The sequence below is a fragment of the Porites lutea genome, chromosome 2, assembly GCF_958299795.1.
Source record: "Porites lutea chromosome 2, jaPorLute2.1, whole genome shotgun sequence".
Classification (NCBI taxonomy): Eukaryota; Metazoa; Cnidaria; class Anthozoa; order Scleractinia; family Poritidae; genus Porites; species Porites lutea.
The window spans coordinates 48,992,938-49,012,554 of record NC_133202.1 but is presented as its reverse complement, the minus strand read 5'-3'; the positions used below and the strand labels follow the sequence as shown (position 1 = coordinate 49,012,554).

At 42.1% G+C, this 19,617-nt stretch overlaps 3 protein-coding genes across 3 annotated transcripts; 1 reads left to right on the top strand and 2 right to left on the bottom strand.

The window, feature by feature from the left end:
- Positions 1 to 1,934: 1,934 nt before the first annotated feature.
- On the bottom strand, positions 1,935 to 3,675 carry LOC140928916 (uncharacterized). The gene has a single exon (XM_073378717.1). The coding sequence runs from the start codon at positions 3,551 to 3,553 to the stop codon at positions 2,714 to 2,716; it is 840 nt and encodes a 279-aa protein (XP_073234818.1). The 5' UTR covers positions 3,554 to 3,675; the 3' UTR covers positions 1,935 to 2,713.
- A 4,299-nt stretch (positions 3,676 to 7,974) lies between these two features.
- LOC140926339 (uncharacterized) lies at positions 7,975 to 11,766 on the bottom strand. The gene is made up of 3 exons (XM_073376095.1): positions 10,950 to 11,766; positions 8,984 to 10,505; positions 7,975 to 8,920 (listed from the first exon to the last, which is right to left on the bottom strand). The coding sequence occupies exons 1-3, from the start codon at positions 11,764 to 11,766 to the stop codon at positions 7,975 to 7,977; spliced, it is 3,285 nt and encodes a 1,094-aa protein (XP_073232196.1).
- A 789-nt stretch (positions 11,767 to 12,555) lies between these two features.
- On the top strand, positions 12,556 to 17,268 carry LOC140928915 (uncharacterized). Its single transcript, XM_073378716.1, has 2 exons — positions 12,556 to 12,634; positions 15,605 to 17,268. Exons 1-2 carry the CDS (start codon positions 12,562 to 12,564, stop codon positions 16,840 to 16,842), a joined length of 1,311 nt encoding a protein of 436 aa, XP_073234817.1. The 5' UTR covers positions 12,556 to 12,561; the 3' UTR covers positions 16,843 to 17,268.
- The last annotated feature ends 2,349 nt before the right edge of the window (positions 17,269 to 19,617 follow it).

Below are 19,617 nucleotides of genomic sequence, written 5' to 3'. Positions count from 1 at the left end.
AGTAACAGAGTAACAAGGTAACAAGGTAACAGAGTAACAAGGTAACAAGGTAACAAGGTAAAAGAGTATTAAGGTAACAAGGTAACAGAGTAACAAGGTAACAAGGTAACAGAGTAACAAGGTAACAAGGTAACAGAGTAACAGAGTAACAAGGTAACAGAGTAACAGAGTAACAAGGTAACAAGGTAACAGAGTAACAAGGTAACAAGGTAACAAGGTAACAAGGTAACAGAGTAACAAGGTAACAAGGTAACAAGGTAACAGAGTAACAGAGTAACAAGGTAACAGAGTAACAAGGTAACAAGGTAACAAGGTAAAAGAGTATTAAGGTAACAAGGTAACAGAGTAACAAGGTAACAAGGTAACAGAGTAACAAGGTAACAAGGTAACAGAGTAACAGAGTAACAAGGTAACAAGGTAACAGAGTAACAAGGTAACAAGGTAACAGAGTAACAAGATAACAAGATAACAGAGTAACAAGGTAACAAGGTAACAGAGTAACAGAGTAACAAGGTAACAAGGTAACAGAGTAACAAGGTAACAAGGTAACAGAGTAACAAGGTAACAAGGTAACAGAGTAACAAGGTAACAAGGTAACAGAGTAACAAGGTAACAAGGTAACAGAGTAAAAGAGTAACAAGGTAACAAGGTAACAAGGTAATAGAGTAACAAGATAACAAAGTTACAAGGTAACAGAGTAACAAGGTAACAAGGTAACAGAGTAACAAGGTAACAAAATAACAAGGTAACAGAGTAACAAGGTAACAAGGTAACAGAGTAACAGAGTAACAAGGTAACAAGGTAACAAGGTAATAGAGTAACAAGGTAACAAGGTAACAAGGTAACAGAGTAACAAGGTAACAAGGTAACAGAGTAACAAGGTAACAAGGTAACAAGGTAACAGAGTAACAGAGTAACAAGGTAACAAGGTAACAGAGTAACAAGGTAACAAGGTAGCAAGATAACAAGGTAACAGAGTAACAAGGTAACAAGGTAACAGAGTAACAAGGTAACAAGGCAACAAGGTAACAGAGTAACAAGGTAACAAGGTAACAATGTAACAGAGTAACAAGGTAACAAGATAACAGAGTAACAGAGTGACAGAGTAACAAGGTAACAAGGTAACAAGGTAACAGAGTAACAAGGTAACAAGGTAACAAGGTAACAGAGTAACAAGGCCGAACAAGGTAACAGAGTAACAAGGTAACAGAGTAGCAAGGTAACAAGGTAACAGAGTAACAAGGTAACAAGGAAACAAGGTAACAAGGAAACAAGGAAACAGAGTTACAAGGTAACAGAGTAACAAGGTAACAAGGTAACAGAGTAACAAGGTAACAACACAGCATGAAAAGGCAAATTTAAGTTAGCATAATGTGAGCGTAAAGCTGGTGTAAAGTTTGGATTTACACACCTTTACACGACCTTTACATTACGTAAAGTTAAGCTTTACGCTACATTTACACTTTTGCGTAAAGCTGGAGTAAAGAAACACCTGTAAGTGGACTAAAAGCCAACGTAAAGCTTGAATAAACTTCACATTTACGCCACCTTTACATAGATCTAAATAAAGTGTATAGGCATCTTTAGGCCAGATTTATATGTACTGTGATGTAAAGTTAACATGCTCTTGTCTTGCAGAAAAAGCGCGACAACAGACATAATACGTATAGCTGGTATAAACTCCACATTTACGCCACCTTTACATCTAAATAAAGCGTTTAGGCATCTTAGTAAGCCAGATTTAAATGTATAACTGGTGTAAAGTTGCAACATGCTCATGTATTGGCTGGAAGGCAAAGCTCAACAACAGACATGATTACATTTTCTGCTATTTTCTTCTTTGCATAATTATTTTAAACCCTAGAGGGAAAATAAAATGAGAAAATACAACGTTGGGAAGGAAAGGAGCCAGTTAAATCAATCAATCTGCTGTATTCAATCAAATTCTGTTTTATTTGTTCAAAAATCATTTTCTTATATGTCACCATTTGTACTTAAATCAATTTTCATACTGTAGCGGAAACATTTAAAATCTTGTTCTATCTCTTTAAGTCTAACTGTAACAGACAAATGCAAAATTGAAAACCTTGTTACAATAATAACATCAGTTACCACTTAAAATAAAGTAAAATTGAAAACTTCATTCCTACAGCAGAAGCTTTGAATAAATTGTCTTATAATTTAATTCTTGCTTGAAATATTTAAACATTTTTTCTAGAAATGCACAACTATATGTAAAATTGAAAACTTCATTCTTATCTTAAAGACAAGTTGAACAGAAACATTTAAAATCTTGTTCTATCATCTCTTTAAGTCTAACTGTAACAGACAAATGCAAAATTGAAAACCTTGTTACAAAATAACATCAGTTACCACTAATATTGAAAACTTCATTCCTAAAGCAGAATCTTTGAATACCTTGTCTTATAATTTAATTCTTGCTTGAAATATTGAAGGCTTTTTTCTTGAAATGCACAACTATATGTAAAGTTGAAAACTTCGTTCTTTTTTTAAAAAACAAGTTGAACAGAAACTTTAACACATGTTCTTGTATCAATGTTTGTATCAAATGCCTTGAAACAAGTGTCAAAATAAAAAAAAATGCAATCCCAAGTGTAGTAAAAATAGAAACTGTTACCTATTTGGTAGCATCACTGCAAAAAAAGTTGTTACAAAAATATAAATTAAAAAAAAGAATGTACTTGTAAAAATATCAATAAGCTGGCGAAGCAGAACGCCTATGGGCCACGTCCTTTTTTGACTTTAAAGTTTTTTTTGGTTTGGATGTCTTGGGAGTGGAGCTACAGTCAGGTAAGAGGGATGAAGTTCCAGATCTTGAAGAAAGGGTGCTGGGGGATGGCGTCACTGTTGCTGGCAGACGGGCAGAACTGGTACTGGGGGATGGAGTTGTAGTTCTTGCTGGACAAGATGAAGGAGAAGGGCGGGTGGGTGGACTTCCAGTTGTTGGAGGACGGGTACGGGAAGGTGGAGTTCCAGATGAAGGAGGATGGGTGCTGTTAGGTGGAGTTCCAGATGAAGGAGGACAGGTGCAGGTAGGTTGAGTTCCAGATGAAGGAGGATGGGTGCGTGTAGGTGGAGTTCCAGATGAAGGAGGACGGGTGCGGGTAGGTGGAGTTCCAGATGAAGGAGGACGGGTGCTGGTGGGTGGTATAACTGCTGGCGTAGGATGACTTGGAGTTCTAGTACATGTAGATGAAGATGGCCGGGTGCCAGGTGTAGGGGCTGGATTCTCAGCCCTGACTGCCCATTCTAGAGGCTCAGTGGGTCGGCGTCTTGTTGATGGCATTGGGTGCGGGCGTCTTGTCACCAGGTGTACCCTTTTGGATTCGAGGCTTCTGGAATAAGCCTCATCAAGCTCTCTCTTAGCTTTAGTTAGAGAAGTCCTCTCCCATGGAAGCCTTTTGACAAGGTATCTGCTTAACTTGCTCTGACCACTTTCATCCTCAGAAAAGTCAGACTCATCTGAGCTTGTGTACGCTAGGCTCCCTACAGCTTCTTCAACCTGTGCCTTTTTCTCATTTGACCAGGGCATGGTCTTCAGTGTTACCAGCCTCTTCTGAGTTTTCTAGGAAAGTCAAAATAGCACAAGGTTAACAAGTGCAGCACCAATTGTTTCCTTTCAAAAGATGCTTGTATCTGTAACATGACGATACGGTTAGAAACCTGAGTAAAATAACTTACTGGTTTAAGAACCTACTGGCAGAAAAATTGCAATTTTATAAAATATACAGGGCTTTCAATAAGATTTGAAGTAGGCGTCTGCCCATATAATAGTAGGCGGCTGTGAATGTTTAGGTGGCCGAAGGCCACCTTTTCTAGGGGGGTCTGGGGGCATGCTCCCCCAGAAAATTTTGAAATTTAGAAGCTCGGAAATGCGATTTCCAGCATTCCTGGCATGAGAAAGTAAAGTTAATGATGCATACCATTAACCCTTTAATTGGAAGATTTCTGTGTGTTTTTCAAGAGCTTTTGTGAACATGTAAGGTAATTGAGTTTGGCAGGAGTGCTTGCCACGTGACTTACCAAGGCCCAAGCTGCAACCCCAACCTTTAAATTTACACCAAACATCATGATATATAGCCAGTGTGGTCGTAAAGCTATGAGAAGATGCTGTCATTCAACTGAAAGTATAGCTAATTTCTTCATCAAAATCTTGACAAACTTCTTCCTCCTTAAATAATTTTGATGATTACACTGGCCACTAGTTCAGTAGTAATTTATACTTTGACAATTTCAGTACTGTTTCTGACAGTTCTAATTCTAGCTTTGTTGACCGTTTTGAAAATTGCAAAGTCAAAATTTATTCAAAATACCTGTTCCGGTTCGTGGTTTCATTAAAGAATGAAAACAATTCACTTTGTCCGAGGCTACACTTGGCCGCCATCTTTGTTCAACCAACCACGTGGTAATTGTTTGGGAACGAGGCTAAATTTCATTATGATACCGCTGAAAATGGCTGAGCGTTCCTCAATCAGTTGCGATCCGTCGCGGTACAGAAATCGTGTTGATATATGCTTTATTCCAAAACTCTCAAGGCAAGAGTGCGCTATATTTTATCAGATTTATTTCAACTGAAAAATGGGTAGGCTGTAAACATTTTAAGAGTTATATTTTTGAAGTATTTGCTGACAAACATGGCTAAGTAGCCGGTGACTCGATGACTCGCAGCCGCCGGAGCTCCGGCGGTAGCCGGCTTCTAATGAAAGCCCTGATATATGAACCTGTTTAGCCAGGAAAGGTCAGGCAGGTTCTCATAAGTGGCTTACAGTTAAATTTATTTATGATAAAGTTTGGGTGTAAGATTGCAGTGTTAGAAATTACCCGGTGAGTTTGTTTATTTATTTTCTGATAGTCAACAACAAATTTCTTCATAAAAATTAAGAACTTTCAATTACTATCCCTAAATGCAAGAATCTATTTTGTTGGACTTAACAAATAAAGGTTCTTACACGCAAGTTTTGTGTGTACATGTATTTACATATATTCTTGTAAACAGTAATGCTACTGGATGTTGTTTATGCTTAGCAACCAAAAGGAAAAACTAATCATGGTAATTTTTAGTACTTTATAAATGTGTTATTGCATGTACAAGTGTATCATAATGGAAACAACTTACATCCTTCCCTGCCTTCGGCAGAGATCTTTGTGAGCCTCCAGCTTGCCCTTTTTTGCCCTCATGGCAGCATCATACAAACTCTTTAAGTATGTCGCAGCAGCCCCTTAACAGGAAAAAATTGTCCTTGATATTAGTACATGTTCAAGTAATGGAAATTTACATTGAAAAGAAAGAATGTGTTCTACATTGTGCCAACAGCCCTTAGAGTGACTTATCAATGTAAATATAAATAGTGTGATCATTTCAGTTGACAACACCCAATTCCATCTGATATAAATAAAAAAGAACAGCTGATAATGGATGTTTTAACAGTGATGTGAAGATAAGACACCAAAAAGATTATGTCAGGTGATATGAGCCCCTGAGAACTACATTTTCATACCCCCTCCCTCTCCAATATGAGAGAACTTCTTTATGGACAGACCAGGTAAACATGGAAAAGTAATACAGGGGAAGTTTCCAGTAAACTGTGTCCATTCCCCCTCGGAGGCATCAATTAACCATGTTTTACATGTGTGGTTTGAACCTCTGTTCCAGAAACTATAAAATAGAGGGGGAGGTGCAGTTACCTTTCATTTCAGCTGGAGACCAGGGGCAATTTTCAGTGCCACCACGATCAGCTATGACTGCCTCAATAATTGTCTTGGTGGCAGTCTGGTTAGCCTCTGCTAAAAAGCTAAAAAAGTAAAAATGGGATTTATTTATTTGTATATTTATATTATATTTACCTCTTATTAAGGTGGCTGAACACAGTTTATATGATACCTGCGCCCCATTTACCGTTTCTCTAAAACGACTGATCTCTAAGTCTCCAAACTTTGCATGATATTGGATAAAAGGATGGGCTTTCGTATTTTGATAGTTAAGGTGGCGTGTGTGCTGTTGCCATGGCAATGCATTCATTGGCTTCTGGCATAATGGCAAATATCCTAAAAAAATGCTGGATTTTTTATATGCTGAATATTTATTTCATAACAGTCCAACAAAAGATCAAACCTGACACAGTGTGTGTCATTTTAAGAAGGAAAATACCACATACTTCACAGGCATAAAACAAATAAACCTCGCTTTATCGGCGCCATGTTTGTTATTTTGTAATCTTTGTGCGCGCGCTGCCTAGCATCAGCAAAGCCTTTAGAGCGCGCGCTGAAAACTATGTTCGGCCACCTTAACTGAGCAGGAGGTCTGTATGGGAGAATCTTGACCGAGGACGTCAGAAGTACAGACTGAACGCAGTGAGGTCTGTACTCATGACCAAGGTCAAGATTCTCCCATACAGACCTCCTGCTCAGTATACATGTATACGCCTCCCAATATACATGATTGTATTTAATGGCTATTGTTACCTCTCATCCAACTTAAAGCCATCAAAATCTTCATTCTGTGAAAGGGCTTTGTACATCTTTCTAACGTCTTGCTGCAATTACAAAAGAAAAAATCTTTTTTCGGTATCCTTGTGTATGTTGTTCATATTTAAAGAAGCCACATTCTGTACGTCATTGTTCGTGTACTTTGAAAAAAATGGCTTAACTTAACTAGCAACACAAGAATAATAACTAAAATTTAATTTTGGATAAAACCACAACTGCCAAATCTAAATTTAATTTTGCATAAAACCACAACTGCCAAATCTAAATTTGCATAAAACCACAACTGCCCGAGCATGCGCTGGGAAACCCATATAGCCAGATTTTGGCTACGGCTGCGCAGAGTTACCCAGAGCCCTTGTCGCCGTAAGGTCACGTGATAAAAGACAAGGGCTCTGGGGTCGAGAATGGCTTTGTCCCATCTTAATGTGAGAATTTTCCTTGCTATGATTTTTACATCTTACAAACGAACGTAAAACTAACGAACGCTTAGCATAAACTGTCACAAATGTCGCTAAAGAACGGAGAACATAAATGAAGATCGAAGCTCAATCCATGTCACGCTGTGTTTTGTTTGTCACCCAGCGAGTAATCGAGCATGAGCAAGTAAACTTAAACTTTGAATTTACAATTCGTGGTCGCAATCAGTCGCTCCAAAGTATTTCTGATAACAGAAAAGTAACAGAAATATTTATACTTACGCGACACTGCTGCGGGACTGAGATTTTCCTCCTTCTTTTCCTACTCGATCGTCCTGATCTTTCTGGTTCAGTGTTAGAGCTCTCTATTTTTGAAGCAAGTTCCTCAAATTATCCCCTGGTCTCCCTCCCACTCACCCGGAGACATCAACCACCAGTGAATCCGTTTGGGCATCTTTATTGAACGAGCGAGAGGACCCGAGGCCTCGAGAGGAGACCCCAGGGAGGGAGGGAGGGTGCTGAAATTGATGTTACAGCGAACGAGCGAACTGACAAGGATATAAAATGACAACTAGCGCCGTGAAGAAAACAGCTGACGAGCCGCGAGGGCCTGGGTCTAATTAAGTTATTCCTAAGAATATAAACAATTATCCCCTGGTCTCCCTCCCACTCACCCGGAGACATCAACCACCAGTGAATCCGTTTGGGCATCTTTATTGAACGAGCGAGAGGACCCGAGGCCTCGAGAGGAGACCCCAAACCAAGAAAGAGGCCCAAAGGATTCACAGAGGGGGGCGAAGTCAGAGGGGAAGCAGAGGGGAGAGAAAATAGATAACGTGGCACGATAAGAACAAAAGGAGAAAGACATAAGCAAAGCGAATTATGAAAAAAAACCATAACAATGAAATCTGTGCCAAAACAAAGAAATAAATGTGGGGAACTGGCAAAACGATGTCTGAACCGTAACAACTTAACGTGCTGAGGACAAAACGAGCCTGTTCGCCAAAGAGGCAGTGTCAATAACTATGCAGGCTACTAAAAGTAGACTAAACTATAACAGCTGAATGTGCTGAGAAATAACATGAGACAGCACAAGTCTGTCTGCCAAAGGCAGAGTCAAATAAAGCATGTAGGCGTCGGATCTCCAATCGCCCTGGACTTTGATGAGCTCGGAGGGGATCCCGCACTGGAAGGCGAAGGTGGCACCTCCACGACGCAGGCTGTGACCAGAGAAATCCTGAGGATTGAGAGAAACCAAAGACGCCAAATACTTGATACTAGCGTTTAAAGAAGAGGCTGTGATACAGTCGAGGTGATGAGAAGCGGTGGTGTATGTGAAGAGCGGGAAGCCAGCCGGGGCTGAAACCGAGTCGAGTAACAATCGCAGGGCAGCGGTGGGACAAAGGGGAGATCCAGGAATACGAGGAACTGGTACCACGAGTGCTGTATCGCCGGCCTGCCGTGTTTTTGTCCGGGTGACTGTGAGGAGAGCACCTGAGGTGGCAAAAGTGATGCTGCCCCTGGACAATGTATGATGAGAGGAGAACTTGTCAAAGGACTGCGGGACGAGGTTGGCAGTTCTGAAGAAAGAGAAGAAGCCGACAAGCAGGGCACACCACACAGCTAGATGGGCGGAGTCGCGAACATTAAGATGGTGGTAAAATTGTAGCAAGATGGCTGGGGTCAGAGGTGCTTTCCGATGAGGAAGGTGAACCATAGACTTCTCCAAACCTTTTTGGGTAAGCTTGACATGGATGTCATCGAAGGCTGAAGTCTCGAAATGGCAAAACACGTGTAAACGCCGTAGGGCACTCAAGTAGTTGTTGACTGTGCGATGTGACTTAACGGAGAAGCCAAGCAGGGTGATAAACGCAGCGATGGTCGATGAGGAGGCTGGAAAGGGAGTGATGGAGTAAAATTGGCAGAATTTTAAGTAAGTGTTCCAGACGGAATGATAATTTCGCTTGGTAGAATCAGACAGAGCGAAGGCTTGAATCCTGGTGACGCAGGAGTGAAGGTCATCAAGGTGAAAACCTGCAACCAAATAGAGAGGTGATTACCATTGACAGTCAAAATGGAATAGGTCTGAATGACAAGTGTACTCTGTGAGGGTGTCATAGTGAAGAGAAGCGGCCTCGTAGAAGGTGACTCGAAACTCAGGATGACTGTCCCAACGACTGAGAGCATCAGCAATGATGTTGGCGTAACCGGGAATATGGAGTGCTTGCAGCTCAAAATCGTGAAGGGAGGCGTAGAACCATAAGTCGCGTAGGCACGACTGAATAAAAGGCACACGGGAACGGCCAGTGTTGATAGCCAGCTCAGTGTTGAGGTTGTCAGTGCGAACCAAGATGCGTAGACCGCGCAAATCCTCAGACCACAGCTTGATGCTGACGGTGACGGCCAACATTTCGAGCGAAGCAATGGAAAGAGAGGCTGGATCAAAACAGGTCGGGAACGAGGAGTGGAAGAAACGGCCACAAAAGAAACCGCCAATACCGGTAAGGCAAGCATCAGTGCAGAAGAAATGATCGCTTACTGGCCAAGGGGAAGAACGCAAAAGTGAAACACCATTGTAGACAGAGAGGAATTTGTCCCACCAACGTAAGTCGGACAGCATGTCTGAACTGGGGACGAAACGTGCGCGTTTTGTGGGAAGCTGGCGGAGTTCGTTAAGCAGACGCTGCATGAAAATCCGTCCAGGGCTGATACAAGCACAAAGGTAGGAAAGCTTGCCGATGAGAGACTGAAGGTCGGACTTAGTGGACCGTGGAGCGGCTAGCCAAACACGTATGAGATCGGCGGTGTCTTGAAGTTTATCGGGAGGCACTGCGATGGTCAGTGTGACGGTGTCGTAAGTGAGGCCGAGAAAAACCATTCTCGTGGAAGGTGGACAGTCCTTGGACGGGGACGACTGAAGGCCTAAATCAGTGAACAGACGCTCCAGGTCAGAGAAGGCAAGTGAAGCGTCTTCGAAGGTGGATTCGGCCCCGCCGAAGTCATCGATGTAATTGATACAGTCATGGCCAAAGAAGGAGTGAAAGATGTGAGCAATCGCGTTGGTAGTCCGCTGACAGGCAAGGGTTGCAGAACGAAGACCAAATGGGAGGACAACGTCAAAATAAAAGGAGTCGCACCAGTGATAGGCAAGAAAGATGTAGTCTCTAGGATCCACTGGAATCTGTCTGTAAGCGCGTTTCAAATCTTTCTTGTAAAGGTAACACCCAGCGCCCTTGGAGAGAATAAGGTCAACAAAATCGGCGGAACGAGGCAGTGAAAGATGGAAAGGCTGATCGAGGTAAGAGTCTTTGGGAATTCCGTCATTAACAGAGGAGCCAAGAGGAAAACTGAGGTCCAGTACGACGCGCCTTTGGGTGCCATCCTTGGGGACAGTTAGCAGGGGAGACGTGCGGAGGGGGGCTGGGAAAGGATTGCACGTGAATGGCCCAGCAGTAGCAGAATGTTCGATCTCGGTAGATAAGAAGGCGTCAATAACATCCGGAAAATTGGTGGCTGAAGCATGGTTCGGGGGCTGAGATGAAACAGAAACGACGGAGTGACAGTTAATAGGCCATCCAAAGGCTAAGAAATCGGCAACAACAGAATCAGAGTAATGTTCGAGGTATGATTTCCAAACAGGAATGTTCAGCTTCGACGGAACAGGATTTCGAGTGCCAAAAGCGTTCGGGAGCGGAGACTTGGAGCAAAGAATGTGACGAATAATTGCGGCGTGCGAGTGTTCACGAGAGAGTAAAAGTTGGCCAGAAAATGCGGTAGAGGGAGCGGGAACAAAGTTGGGCTGCGAAGAAGGCGACGATAAGGCTGTTGAGGCGGGAGCAGGCGAAGAAACAGCGGGCGAAAACGTGCTGTTCGACGGGAGAGATGTGGGAGCTGGAGAAGATAGTCAATCGGCTGTGGTGGGCGGCGGAGGGCGAGTCGGGCAAGAGCCAATGGTGTGGTCTTTGAGCTTGCAATATGCACAAATGTGTTCGACGCCTTCCTGGTGCGAAGGGTTACTGCACGTACCGGTGCGGTTCCATTCGCGGCAATAGGTACGAGCTCGGCCATTGTTGTTCCGAAAGCCAGCCGCGTGAAAGGCGGGCGAAGTAGCCGGTTTGGATTGCAAGCGATTGGATTCTGTGATGTTGAAGCGCTCGATTTCGCTGAAATCGTCGCCCCAGCTTGCGAGGCCCGACTCGATGCGATCCAACACGGCAGCATGAAAGGACAGCACTGCTTCCCAGTCGTATTTGGACGCCAAACGCATTAAAGACATGAGGTGGTGCGACATGAGCGCTTGCTGAGGGGAAGGCTGAGCAGACAAGATATCGAGATAGCCATACACGAATTCTGCCGTCGATAAATCCTTAAACTTCTTCCGGGACAGACCGAAAGGAACGTGAAGATGAGGCCATTCTTGGGGGTTAACGATGCGTGTATTGTGGTCGAGTTGACCTTGGGACTTACCGGAGTTAACTCCTCCACGAACGGTCTCCAAAGAAGGAATGTTTCGAGGCGTCTTGGCGGCCGGGCTGGATGAAACCAATTCCCGAGCTCTTGATTGAGCTTCGAGCTCAAGGAGGCGAAGCTCCAGCTGTTGCTTTTCAATCTGTAGATTCAGCAAATGTAAGGAGGGGGAATTGCCAGGCGCAGAAGTAGAAGAAACCGGAGCTGTGGTCTCAACACGAGGCGTTGTGTGAACCTCGTGCGAAGGAGATTGGTCGAGCGATGGAGTGCCATTCGTAGCGCTGTTTTGCGGTCTTGCGAGGGAAGGCAAATCGTAAACGAACCCTGCAGGCAGCACAGGTACTCGAGTGCGACGTTTTCCGGCGGCTTGAGACATAATAAGAGGCTAAAAGACTGAAGAAACTGGAGCGAAATGCTGAAATTGATGTTACAGCGAACGAGCGAACTGACAAGGATATAAAATGACAACTAGCGCCGTGAAGAAAACAGCTGACGAGCCGCGAGGGCCTGGGTCTAATTAAGTTATTCCTAAGAATATAAACAACATTCGTCGTTGTTCGTTGTCTCGCGCTTCCATCGCTTCTCTGAGACGAACATTTTCAGCCACAACCCTTTCAAGTAAAACGACATATTGATCTTCCATTATGAAGAGTGCAGTCTATCACGAATCTGGCCACGAACTCAAGCAAGAGGCTTCTGAACTGACGAAAGGACGCGCAACACAGGAAATACGACTGCTTTCATGTCACGCCGACAAAAACTGCCGACAAAGCGAACCGCCAAATCCGCGCCATAAATGATGGTTTTTGATTGGCTTTTGCTATAAAGACAGTGCGTGATTGGTTGGCGGCTTGTCACGATGTCACGCCGATAACACGCCATTATGACATGGAACAGAATCTCGCACCAGACGAGTGATCATTGAGAACTTGCATATTTTGTCGCGAGCGCGAATGTATTTCGCTGGAAAATGTCTTCCCGTCTGAGAAAACAAACTAGAGTGTGGTGTGGACATTGCAATGAATACTTATCTAGGTCGACTTTCTGGAAACATCGACAGGCTTATTATGATGTGAAAAGTGAACGTTGGATAACGAAAGATGACGCGGGACGTTTGCACAGTTTGGGAGATGATGAAAAGAAAGCAAGACTGCATGACCCTGATGATCAAATGCATGAGTTCCGTGATGAGCCATCCGAATCTTCCAGTGATGAAGATTTTGAAGCAGCTTTATCTAGGGAAGGTATGTAGAGGTTATAAACTATTTTTGCCGTTCATAACATAAAAATTGTATGCAGTAGTGTCGTCTGGACGTACAGTTTCAGTTTTAAGACTGGGTTCTAGCCGCGCGAATCACGCGCGACACTCGTGGGAAACAGGCATGGCGGCGCATAATCTTTTTTTTGCAGAAGGCTTTCTCGTCCATTCTTCAGGGTAAATCAGGTTTTCACAACATTTTTAGCCCCCAAACTATTTTTTAAAGATGAAACAACAACAACATGATATTAATTTGAGGAGGACTCGGAAAAAAAATCCGAGTCCCAGATGGGATTTGAACCCACGACCCTCCGTGATCTAGTCGGATGCTCTAACCACTTGAGCTACTGGAGACTCTATGGTGAGCAAGGGCCAATTTGTGGGTCTCGACTGGAACCGCATCACGCGGCTACACAGCCAAGTAATGATAGGCACACAAGAAGTGAAGAACTCACTAACAGCATCGCGCTGTCACCTTAAAGCATATCAAAGATGCGGCCAACCAACCTCCAAAGTGAGTATATTAAAGATGAAACAACAACAACATGATATTAATTTGAGGAGGACTCGGAAAAAAAATCCGAGTCCCAGATGGGATTTGAACCCACGACCCTCCGTGATCTAGTCGGATGCTCTAACCACTTGAGCTACTGGAGACTCTATGGTGAGCAAGGGCCAATTTGTGGGTCTCGACTGGAACCGCATCACGCGGCTACACAGCCAAGTAATGATAGGCACACAAGAAGTGAAGAACTCACTAACAGCATCGCGCTGTCACCTTAAAGCATATCAAAGATGCGGCCAACCAACCTCCAAAGTGAGTATATTAAAGATGAAACAACAACAACATGATATTAATTTGAGGAGGACTCGGAAAAAAAATCCGAGTCCCAGATGGGATTTGAACCCACGACCCTCCGTGATCTAGTCGGATGCTCTAACCACTTGAGCTACTGGAGACTCTATGGTGAGCAAGGGCCAATTTGTGGGTCTCGACTGGAACCGCATCACGCGGCTACACAGCCAAGTAATGATAGGCACACAAGAAGTGAAGAACTCACTAACAGCATCGCGCTGTCACCTTAAAGCATATCAAAGATGCGGCCAACCAACCTCCAAAGTGAGTATATTAAAGATGAAACAACAACAACATGATATTAATTTGAGGAGGACTCGGAAAAAAAATCCGAGTCCCAGATGGGATTTGAACCCACGACCCTCCGTGATCTAGTCGGATGCTGTTAGTGAGTTCTTCACTTCTTGTGTGCCTATCATTACTTGGCTGTGTAGCCGCGTGATGCGGTTCCAGTCGAGACCCACAAATTGGCCCTTGCTCACCATAGAGTCTCCAGTAGCTCAAGTGGTTAGAGCATCCGACTAGATCACGGAGGGTCGTGGGTTCAAATCCCATCTGGGACTCGGATTTTTTTTCCGAGTCCTCCTCAAATTAATATCATGTTGTTGTTGTTTCATCTTTAATATACTCACTTTGGAGGTTGGTTGGCCGCATCTTTGATATGCTTTAAGGTGACAGCGCGATGCTGTTAGTGAGTTCTTCACTTCTTGTGAAACTATTTTTTACTATAAGTTAAAGAAAAATGTTTTCCAATCAGCATGTATGGTGCCATAGAGAAAGTTTTACAGTCATACAATCATATACTGTTGCCGTGGTAACTGCTGATGACTGAATGTACAGGGAAAGATAGGGCTGAGTTGGTTTGAGCTGGAGCAGATCCAATTTATGCCAATTTTTTCTCTTCTAGTTATACCCGGCATAGCAAATCGAACCCAATCGAACTGAATTTCAATCGAACTTTTAAAATCGAATGAAATCGAACTCAGTTCATGGATTGAGTTCAATTGAGTTTGGCAATCGAACGAAATCGAACTCACCGAAAAGAGAAAAAATCAATCGAACCCAATCGAACGTTCGATTTTTGAACTCGTGATTTGTGTAGCAGGTGTTGAAAATTGATAACCAGATCTTGGAAGCACAAGTTTCTTCAGCCTGGAGTGTAGCGCACGTAGAAATTCCTCATGGCTTCAAATGCACTGTGGATTGTAACCTTCAAATACTGTACATAGTAAAAGGCTACCAGGAATGCCGCTTTGACATCAAGGATGGCGACGTTTTTAAGAAAATAGGCGAGAAAGGCCGCGCATTCCGAATTGCAACCCTTGAGTAATCCTTCGAGTTGTCTTGCCACAGTTGTAAGTTAGCTAAATAGGAAAGGGTATAATAATTTCGGAATACGCCTGCAGGAGTGATGAGAGCTTTGTTCTCTCCTTTTCTGTTCTGTTCTCTAACTGCCGTGCACAGTTTATAAATGGTTTCTGTTATTGAATAAATTTAAAAAACCTGCTTTGATGGGCTTGATTTGGACTTGCTTTGTATAGGTAGAGCCAATCAAACACAATCCATTTTAAACCTAACTCAATCAAACACAATCAGATGGATTGAGTTCGATTTAGTTCGATTTGTTCGATTGAATTCGATTTGTTCAGAAATCGAACTCACTGAAAGTCTGGTGTTCGATTGAGTTCGATTTTCGAACGTTCGATTTACTATGCCGGGAGTTATAATAATGTATATCATCACTTGGGAGGCAACCCTTCCATGAAACCATTTGAACACTGCACGATCTACCTGCTGTGCGGAAACTGTGCGGTTTCAAAGGTCATTCAGCACATCGAGGCTGCTCAAAATGTTTTAAGTATTTTCCAGGGAGCTTTGGCGAGAAAACGGACTACTCTGGCTTTGATAGAAACATGTGGCCTCCGCGCCATAATAGCAGTCATCGCTTACACGCAGAGATGGTTAGAAAAGCTTCTACCCAAACAAAGCATGAGTCATTGGCTACAAAGTATGGGGTCTATTATAGTTGCCTGTTACAGCTTGAATACTTTGATGCAGTGAGGTTCACTGCAATTGACCCCATGCATAATTTGTTTCTAGGCACTGCAAAGAATGTTTTCAAGCTCTGGGTTAAGAAAAACTTATTATCAAAGAAAGATCTTAAAGTATTGGAAGAACGTATAAATTCATTTGATGTTGGAACAGGAATCGGAAGATTGCCACAAAGAATAGCATCCAATTATGGTGGCTACACAGCATCACAATGGAAGAACTGGACCTTAATTTACTCCATGTTTTGTTTAAAAGGCCTGTTACCAGAAAGCCATTTAAGGTGCTGGCAGACATTTGTTCTTGCTTGCCAGTATCTTTGTACACCAGTTCTGTCCAAGACTGACATTTTGAAAGCTGATCTGCTATTTGTGAAGTTTGGAGAGAGATTTGAATGTTTGTATGGCAAACAGGCTGTGACACCAAATATGCATCTCCACTGCCATTTAAAAGAATGTGTTACTGACTGTGGTCCAGTGCATTCCTTTTGGTGTTTTAGCTTTGAGCGTTTTAATGGAATTTTTGGATCAATGCAAGTGAATGGACGATCTGTTGAGGTACAGTTAATGCGTAAACTTCTAGCTGGGCGGTTCGTCTGGGATGTTCAATTTCCATGTGACTTTCAGGAAAACTTTTTGCCATTTTTTGCTCAAGAGGGAAATGGTTCACCTGAGAGCTTTATTGTGAAAACAGCTTCTGAACTGTTTAACAGTGCTTGTTGCTTGAGTCTGGGAGCCTTTCAGTGGAGTGATCTAACACTTGTTAGTCTTCCCAGCTCATTTAAGCATTTTGCATTGGATGAAGATGAGGTAAAGGTACTTTTGGAATGCTATAAGGCATTATACCCTACTGAAGAAATTGAACTTACATCATGTGTCGCACGCAAGTTCACTAGTGTTGTTCTTGGAACTGAGAAATTTGGCTCGAAAATGGACTGCCGCAAACTGAGATCTGCTCGAATAATGGCCTCCTGGACTACTGATAATGGCTCAATTGAAGCTACTGCACCAAGAAGACCTGGAATAGTTAATTCGTACCTTTTGCACAGTATTAAGCTTAATGGACAATTCTGTCAGCATGTTTTTGCTGTTGTTTGGTGGTACAAAACTGACAATGACAAAGGGCACTTTGGCAAACCAGCTGAGGTTTGGAGACGTGACTATGAACACTGTGGACCTTCTTTATTTATGCCAGTTCAGCGCATAGCACAAAAATTTGCTTGCTCTTTAGCAAAATTTAATGGGGTAGATAAGCTTGTAGTTAACCCCATTCCTAGGTCATTTCATTAGCCGTTTAACATTTGCTGACACTAAGAAATGTATAAGTTGAAACTAAAAAAAAATGTTTTGATTGTCACAATAGATTCTGAGACAAAGACAAGCTTTTTCAATACTAAAGAATTCTGCATGCTTGACTGAAGCATCATTTTGGCAGGAAAATGAAAAAATAATAAATGTCCCCTGGGTATCTAGCCCCTAGGTAAATGTGACCAAAACTTGAAAACAAATCTTGTCCTCCTGGTTGTCATTGTCTCGGAATCTATAGTCTATGTCATAGGATGCTGTAAACTGTTACAAAAATTAGCTTCAAAAGTGCAACCACTTTTAGTTCATTTACATTCTTCAGTGCCGATTTATCCAATCAAATGCCAACTGGAAACTGCCTCAACTTCTGATTGGATTATGTCTGCACTAAAGAATGCAAATTAATTAAAAGAAGACACAATTTTTGCTCCTTGCTGGAAAAGGGTCTAGTCTAATTTTATTGATCTCCATTCCTCTGTCTCATTGCCCTGTTTACCTTGGAAATTCTTTGAGAGTTTTTCAAAGTGAAGGTTCCTTTTCACGTGACAAAAATACTCAATGATAAGTAATTGGAAGTTGTTAAGTTGCTGAAAAAGACATGTGCTGTGGCCTTGTAGCTATGTTTAAATAGGGTGTTTAGGCCACCTTATTAGTTTCATGATAGTGTTAATAATTATGAGCGAAAAGGTCTGTTCTCTCAAAATTATGGAAGAACTGTATGTCATTTAAGTTCTAAACCGTTTATAGTTTATTCTACAAAAGTAAACAGTTATCTTTTTCTATTTTGTGCGTTGGCCTTATAGAGATTAGAATTTGTTTATTGAAGGGACTTGTGACTTAATTTCCACAGTTTGTGAAAAGTGAGTAATAAAAGGCACATCATGGTACTGATCAAGTTGACTCAATTCATTAATGACTCATTAATCGCCCTGTCAGGTAAAATACAAATATACTTAAAAATTCTATGTCGCACATAACGTTTTTTTTCGTCCGGCCGTGTAAATCAGTAAACACCTTCACGACAGCTTTAAGCAGCTTTACTATTGGTTTAGTAAAGCTTAGCTTTACGCAATCTTTTCCTGTCGCGTAAAGTTGCGTAAATCTGGCCCTGCAACTTTACGCAACCTTTACACATGCTTTATCTCCGGTTAAGTAAATCTACCTTTACACGCCTTTACGATCAATGTAAAGCTAGTGTAAAGTTTGTTAACCTCCTTTACGCAGATTTACGTAACTTTAATTTTCCGTAAATCTCTTTTTTCATGCTGTGCAAGGAAACAAGGAAACAGAGTAACAAGGTAACAGAGTAACAAGGTAACAAGGTAACAGAGTAACAAGGTAACAAGGAAACAAGGTAACAAGGAAACAAGGAAACAGAGTAACAAGGTAACAAGGAAACAGAGTAACTGGGAAACAAGGAAACAGAGCAACAAGTTAACAGAGAACAAAGCTTCAAGGCAACAAGGAGCGAAGCAGAAAGAGTGAAGTTATAAGTTAATTAGGTAAAAGCGGTACAATATATGTCCCCATACTAGTAACTTGTCAGCGGATAACTTTAAAAAATACTGACCTTGATGGGTCAAAACCTGAGCCCGCGATACGGTCAAGTAATGCTAGTCAGCGGATACCCTGTTTCGACGGCTGTCAATTGATCACAACGTTGATGTCCAAAATGTGTGCATTATCAGTTGTCCTGTGCTCCCAAACTAGCTAGAAGGTATGAGATTGAACATTGGTGCCATGTGGTGCGGACGGACCACCGGCGGTGTACGGTCACGTGATAACCAAATTTTCTGGGGTGGGTAGATTTCCTTAGCTATGGGGCTCCGCCCAGGCGCGCGCTTCAAGCACGCGTGGAGCTCCGCTAAAAACGACCGTATAACAGAACAGATCAATGCACTTGAGGAAACCATTACGGCAGCAGTTTGAAATTGCATTACTGCACTTTACCAGCGGCACCTGTGTTGTGGAAAAACAAAATTTGCTGTATTTCAAATTACTTAACGAGCAACTTTTGATTAACTTTTTAGAGGAGCCGAGCAACTTTAGGCAACTTTTAAAACAACTGGGTCAATTTTAAAAAAATTTTGGAGCAACTTGTGGTTGAGAGTACCGATTGTCGTCTTATATGTATGGGTATAATTAAAGATACGAGAAAACAGTGTAGAGAAACTTGGTGAAGACAATCCTTTGACTGTATTTCCATTCTTTGTCGTATTGTTCCTTAAAACCAAATGGCTAATCATAACTGTTTATGTCCGTGCTTCAATGCATATGTTGTAGTTATCTCAGTTGATTTCTATTTTTCCATTGTTTTTGGCTATTGACTATTTTCCAATTCCCCATAATACACTCTGTTTGCCCCCCAAATTTTGCATAAACCATTGTTTTTAAATGCTCTTGGGAAAATGCAATACTCCCAGGAGCATTTAAAAACAATGGTTGATGCAAAATTTGGGGGGCAAACAGAGTGTATTATGGGGAATTGGAAAATAGAGAATGGTAGTGTTGCTAGTAAATTTGAAACAAAGGAAAAATAAAAATTAACTGAAATAATAATAATAATAAATTAACTGCAACATATACATGTATGTGTTGTGGTTTGTTTATCAAAGATATAATTTTGGTGAGCGACTACGGCAAGGAAATTCGAGGCCTCTTTTGCGTCTTCGTTTTTATTGTATCCTGAGCAAGATGAGATAACTCTAGACTCTCAGCCATTTTGTATTGTCATAGCCTACAAACCAGCTTAGAAATCGC

Excerpts from the sequence above, each read along its gene's own strand:
- LOC140928916 (XM_073378717.1), bottom strand. The coding sequence starts at position 3,553 with ATGCCCTGGTCAAATGAGAAAAAGGCACAGGTTGAAGAAGCTGTAGGG.
- LOC140928915 (XM_073378716.1), top strand. The coding sequence starts at position 12,562 with ATGCATGAGTTCCGTGATGAGCCATCCGAATCTTCCAGTGATGAAGAT. Across the intron at positions 12,635-15,604 it reads AGCAGCTTTATCTAGGGAAG|GCACTGCAAAGAATGTTTTC; the intron begins GTATGTAGAGGT and ends ATTTGTTTCTAG.
- LOC140926339 (XM_073376095.1), bottom strand. The coding sequence starts at position 11,766 with ATGTCTCAAGCCGCCGGAAAACGTCGCACTCGAGTACCTGTGCTGCCT. Across the intron at positions 10,506-10,949 it reads CCGCGAATGGAACCGCACCG|CCTTTGGATGGCCTATTAAC; the intron begins GTACGTGCAGTA and ends CCGATTTCTTAG. Across the intron at positions 8,921-8,983 it reads TTCCATTTTGACTGTCAATG|GATTCAAGCCTTCGCTCTGT; the intron begins GTAATCACCTCT and ends CTGCGTCACCAG.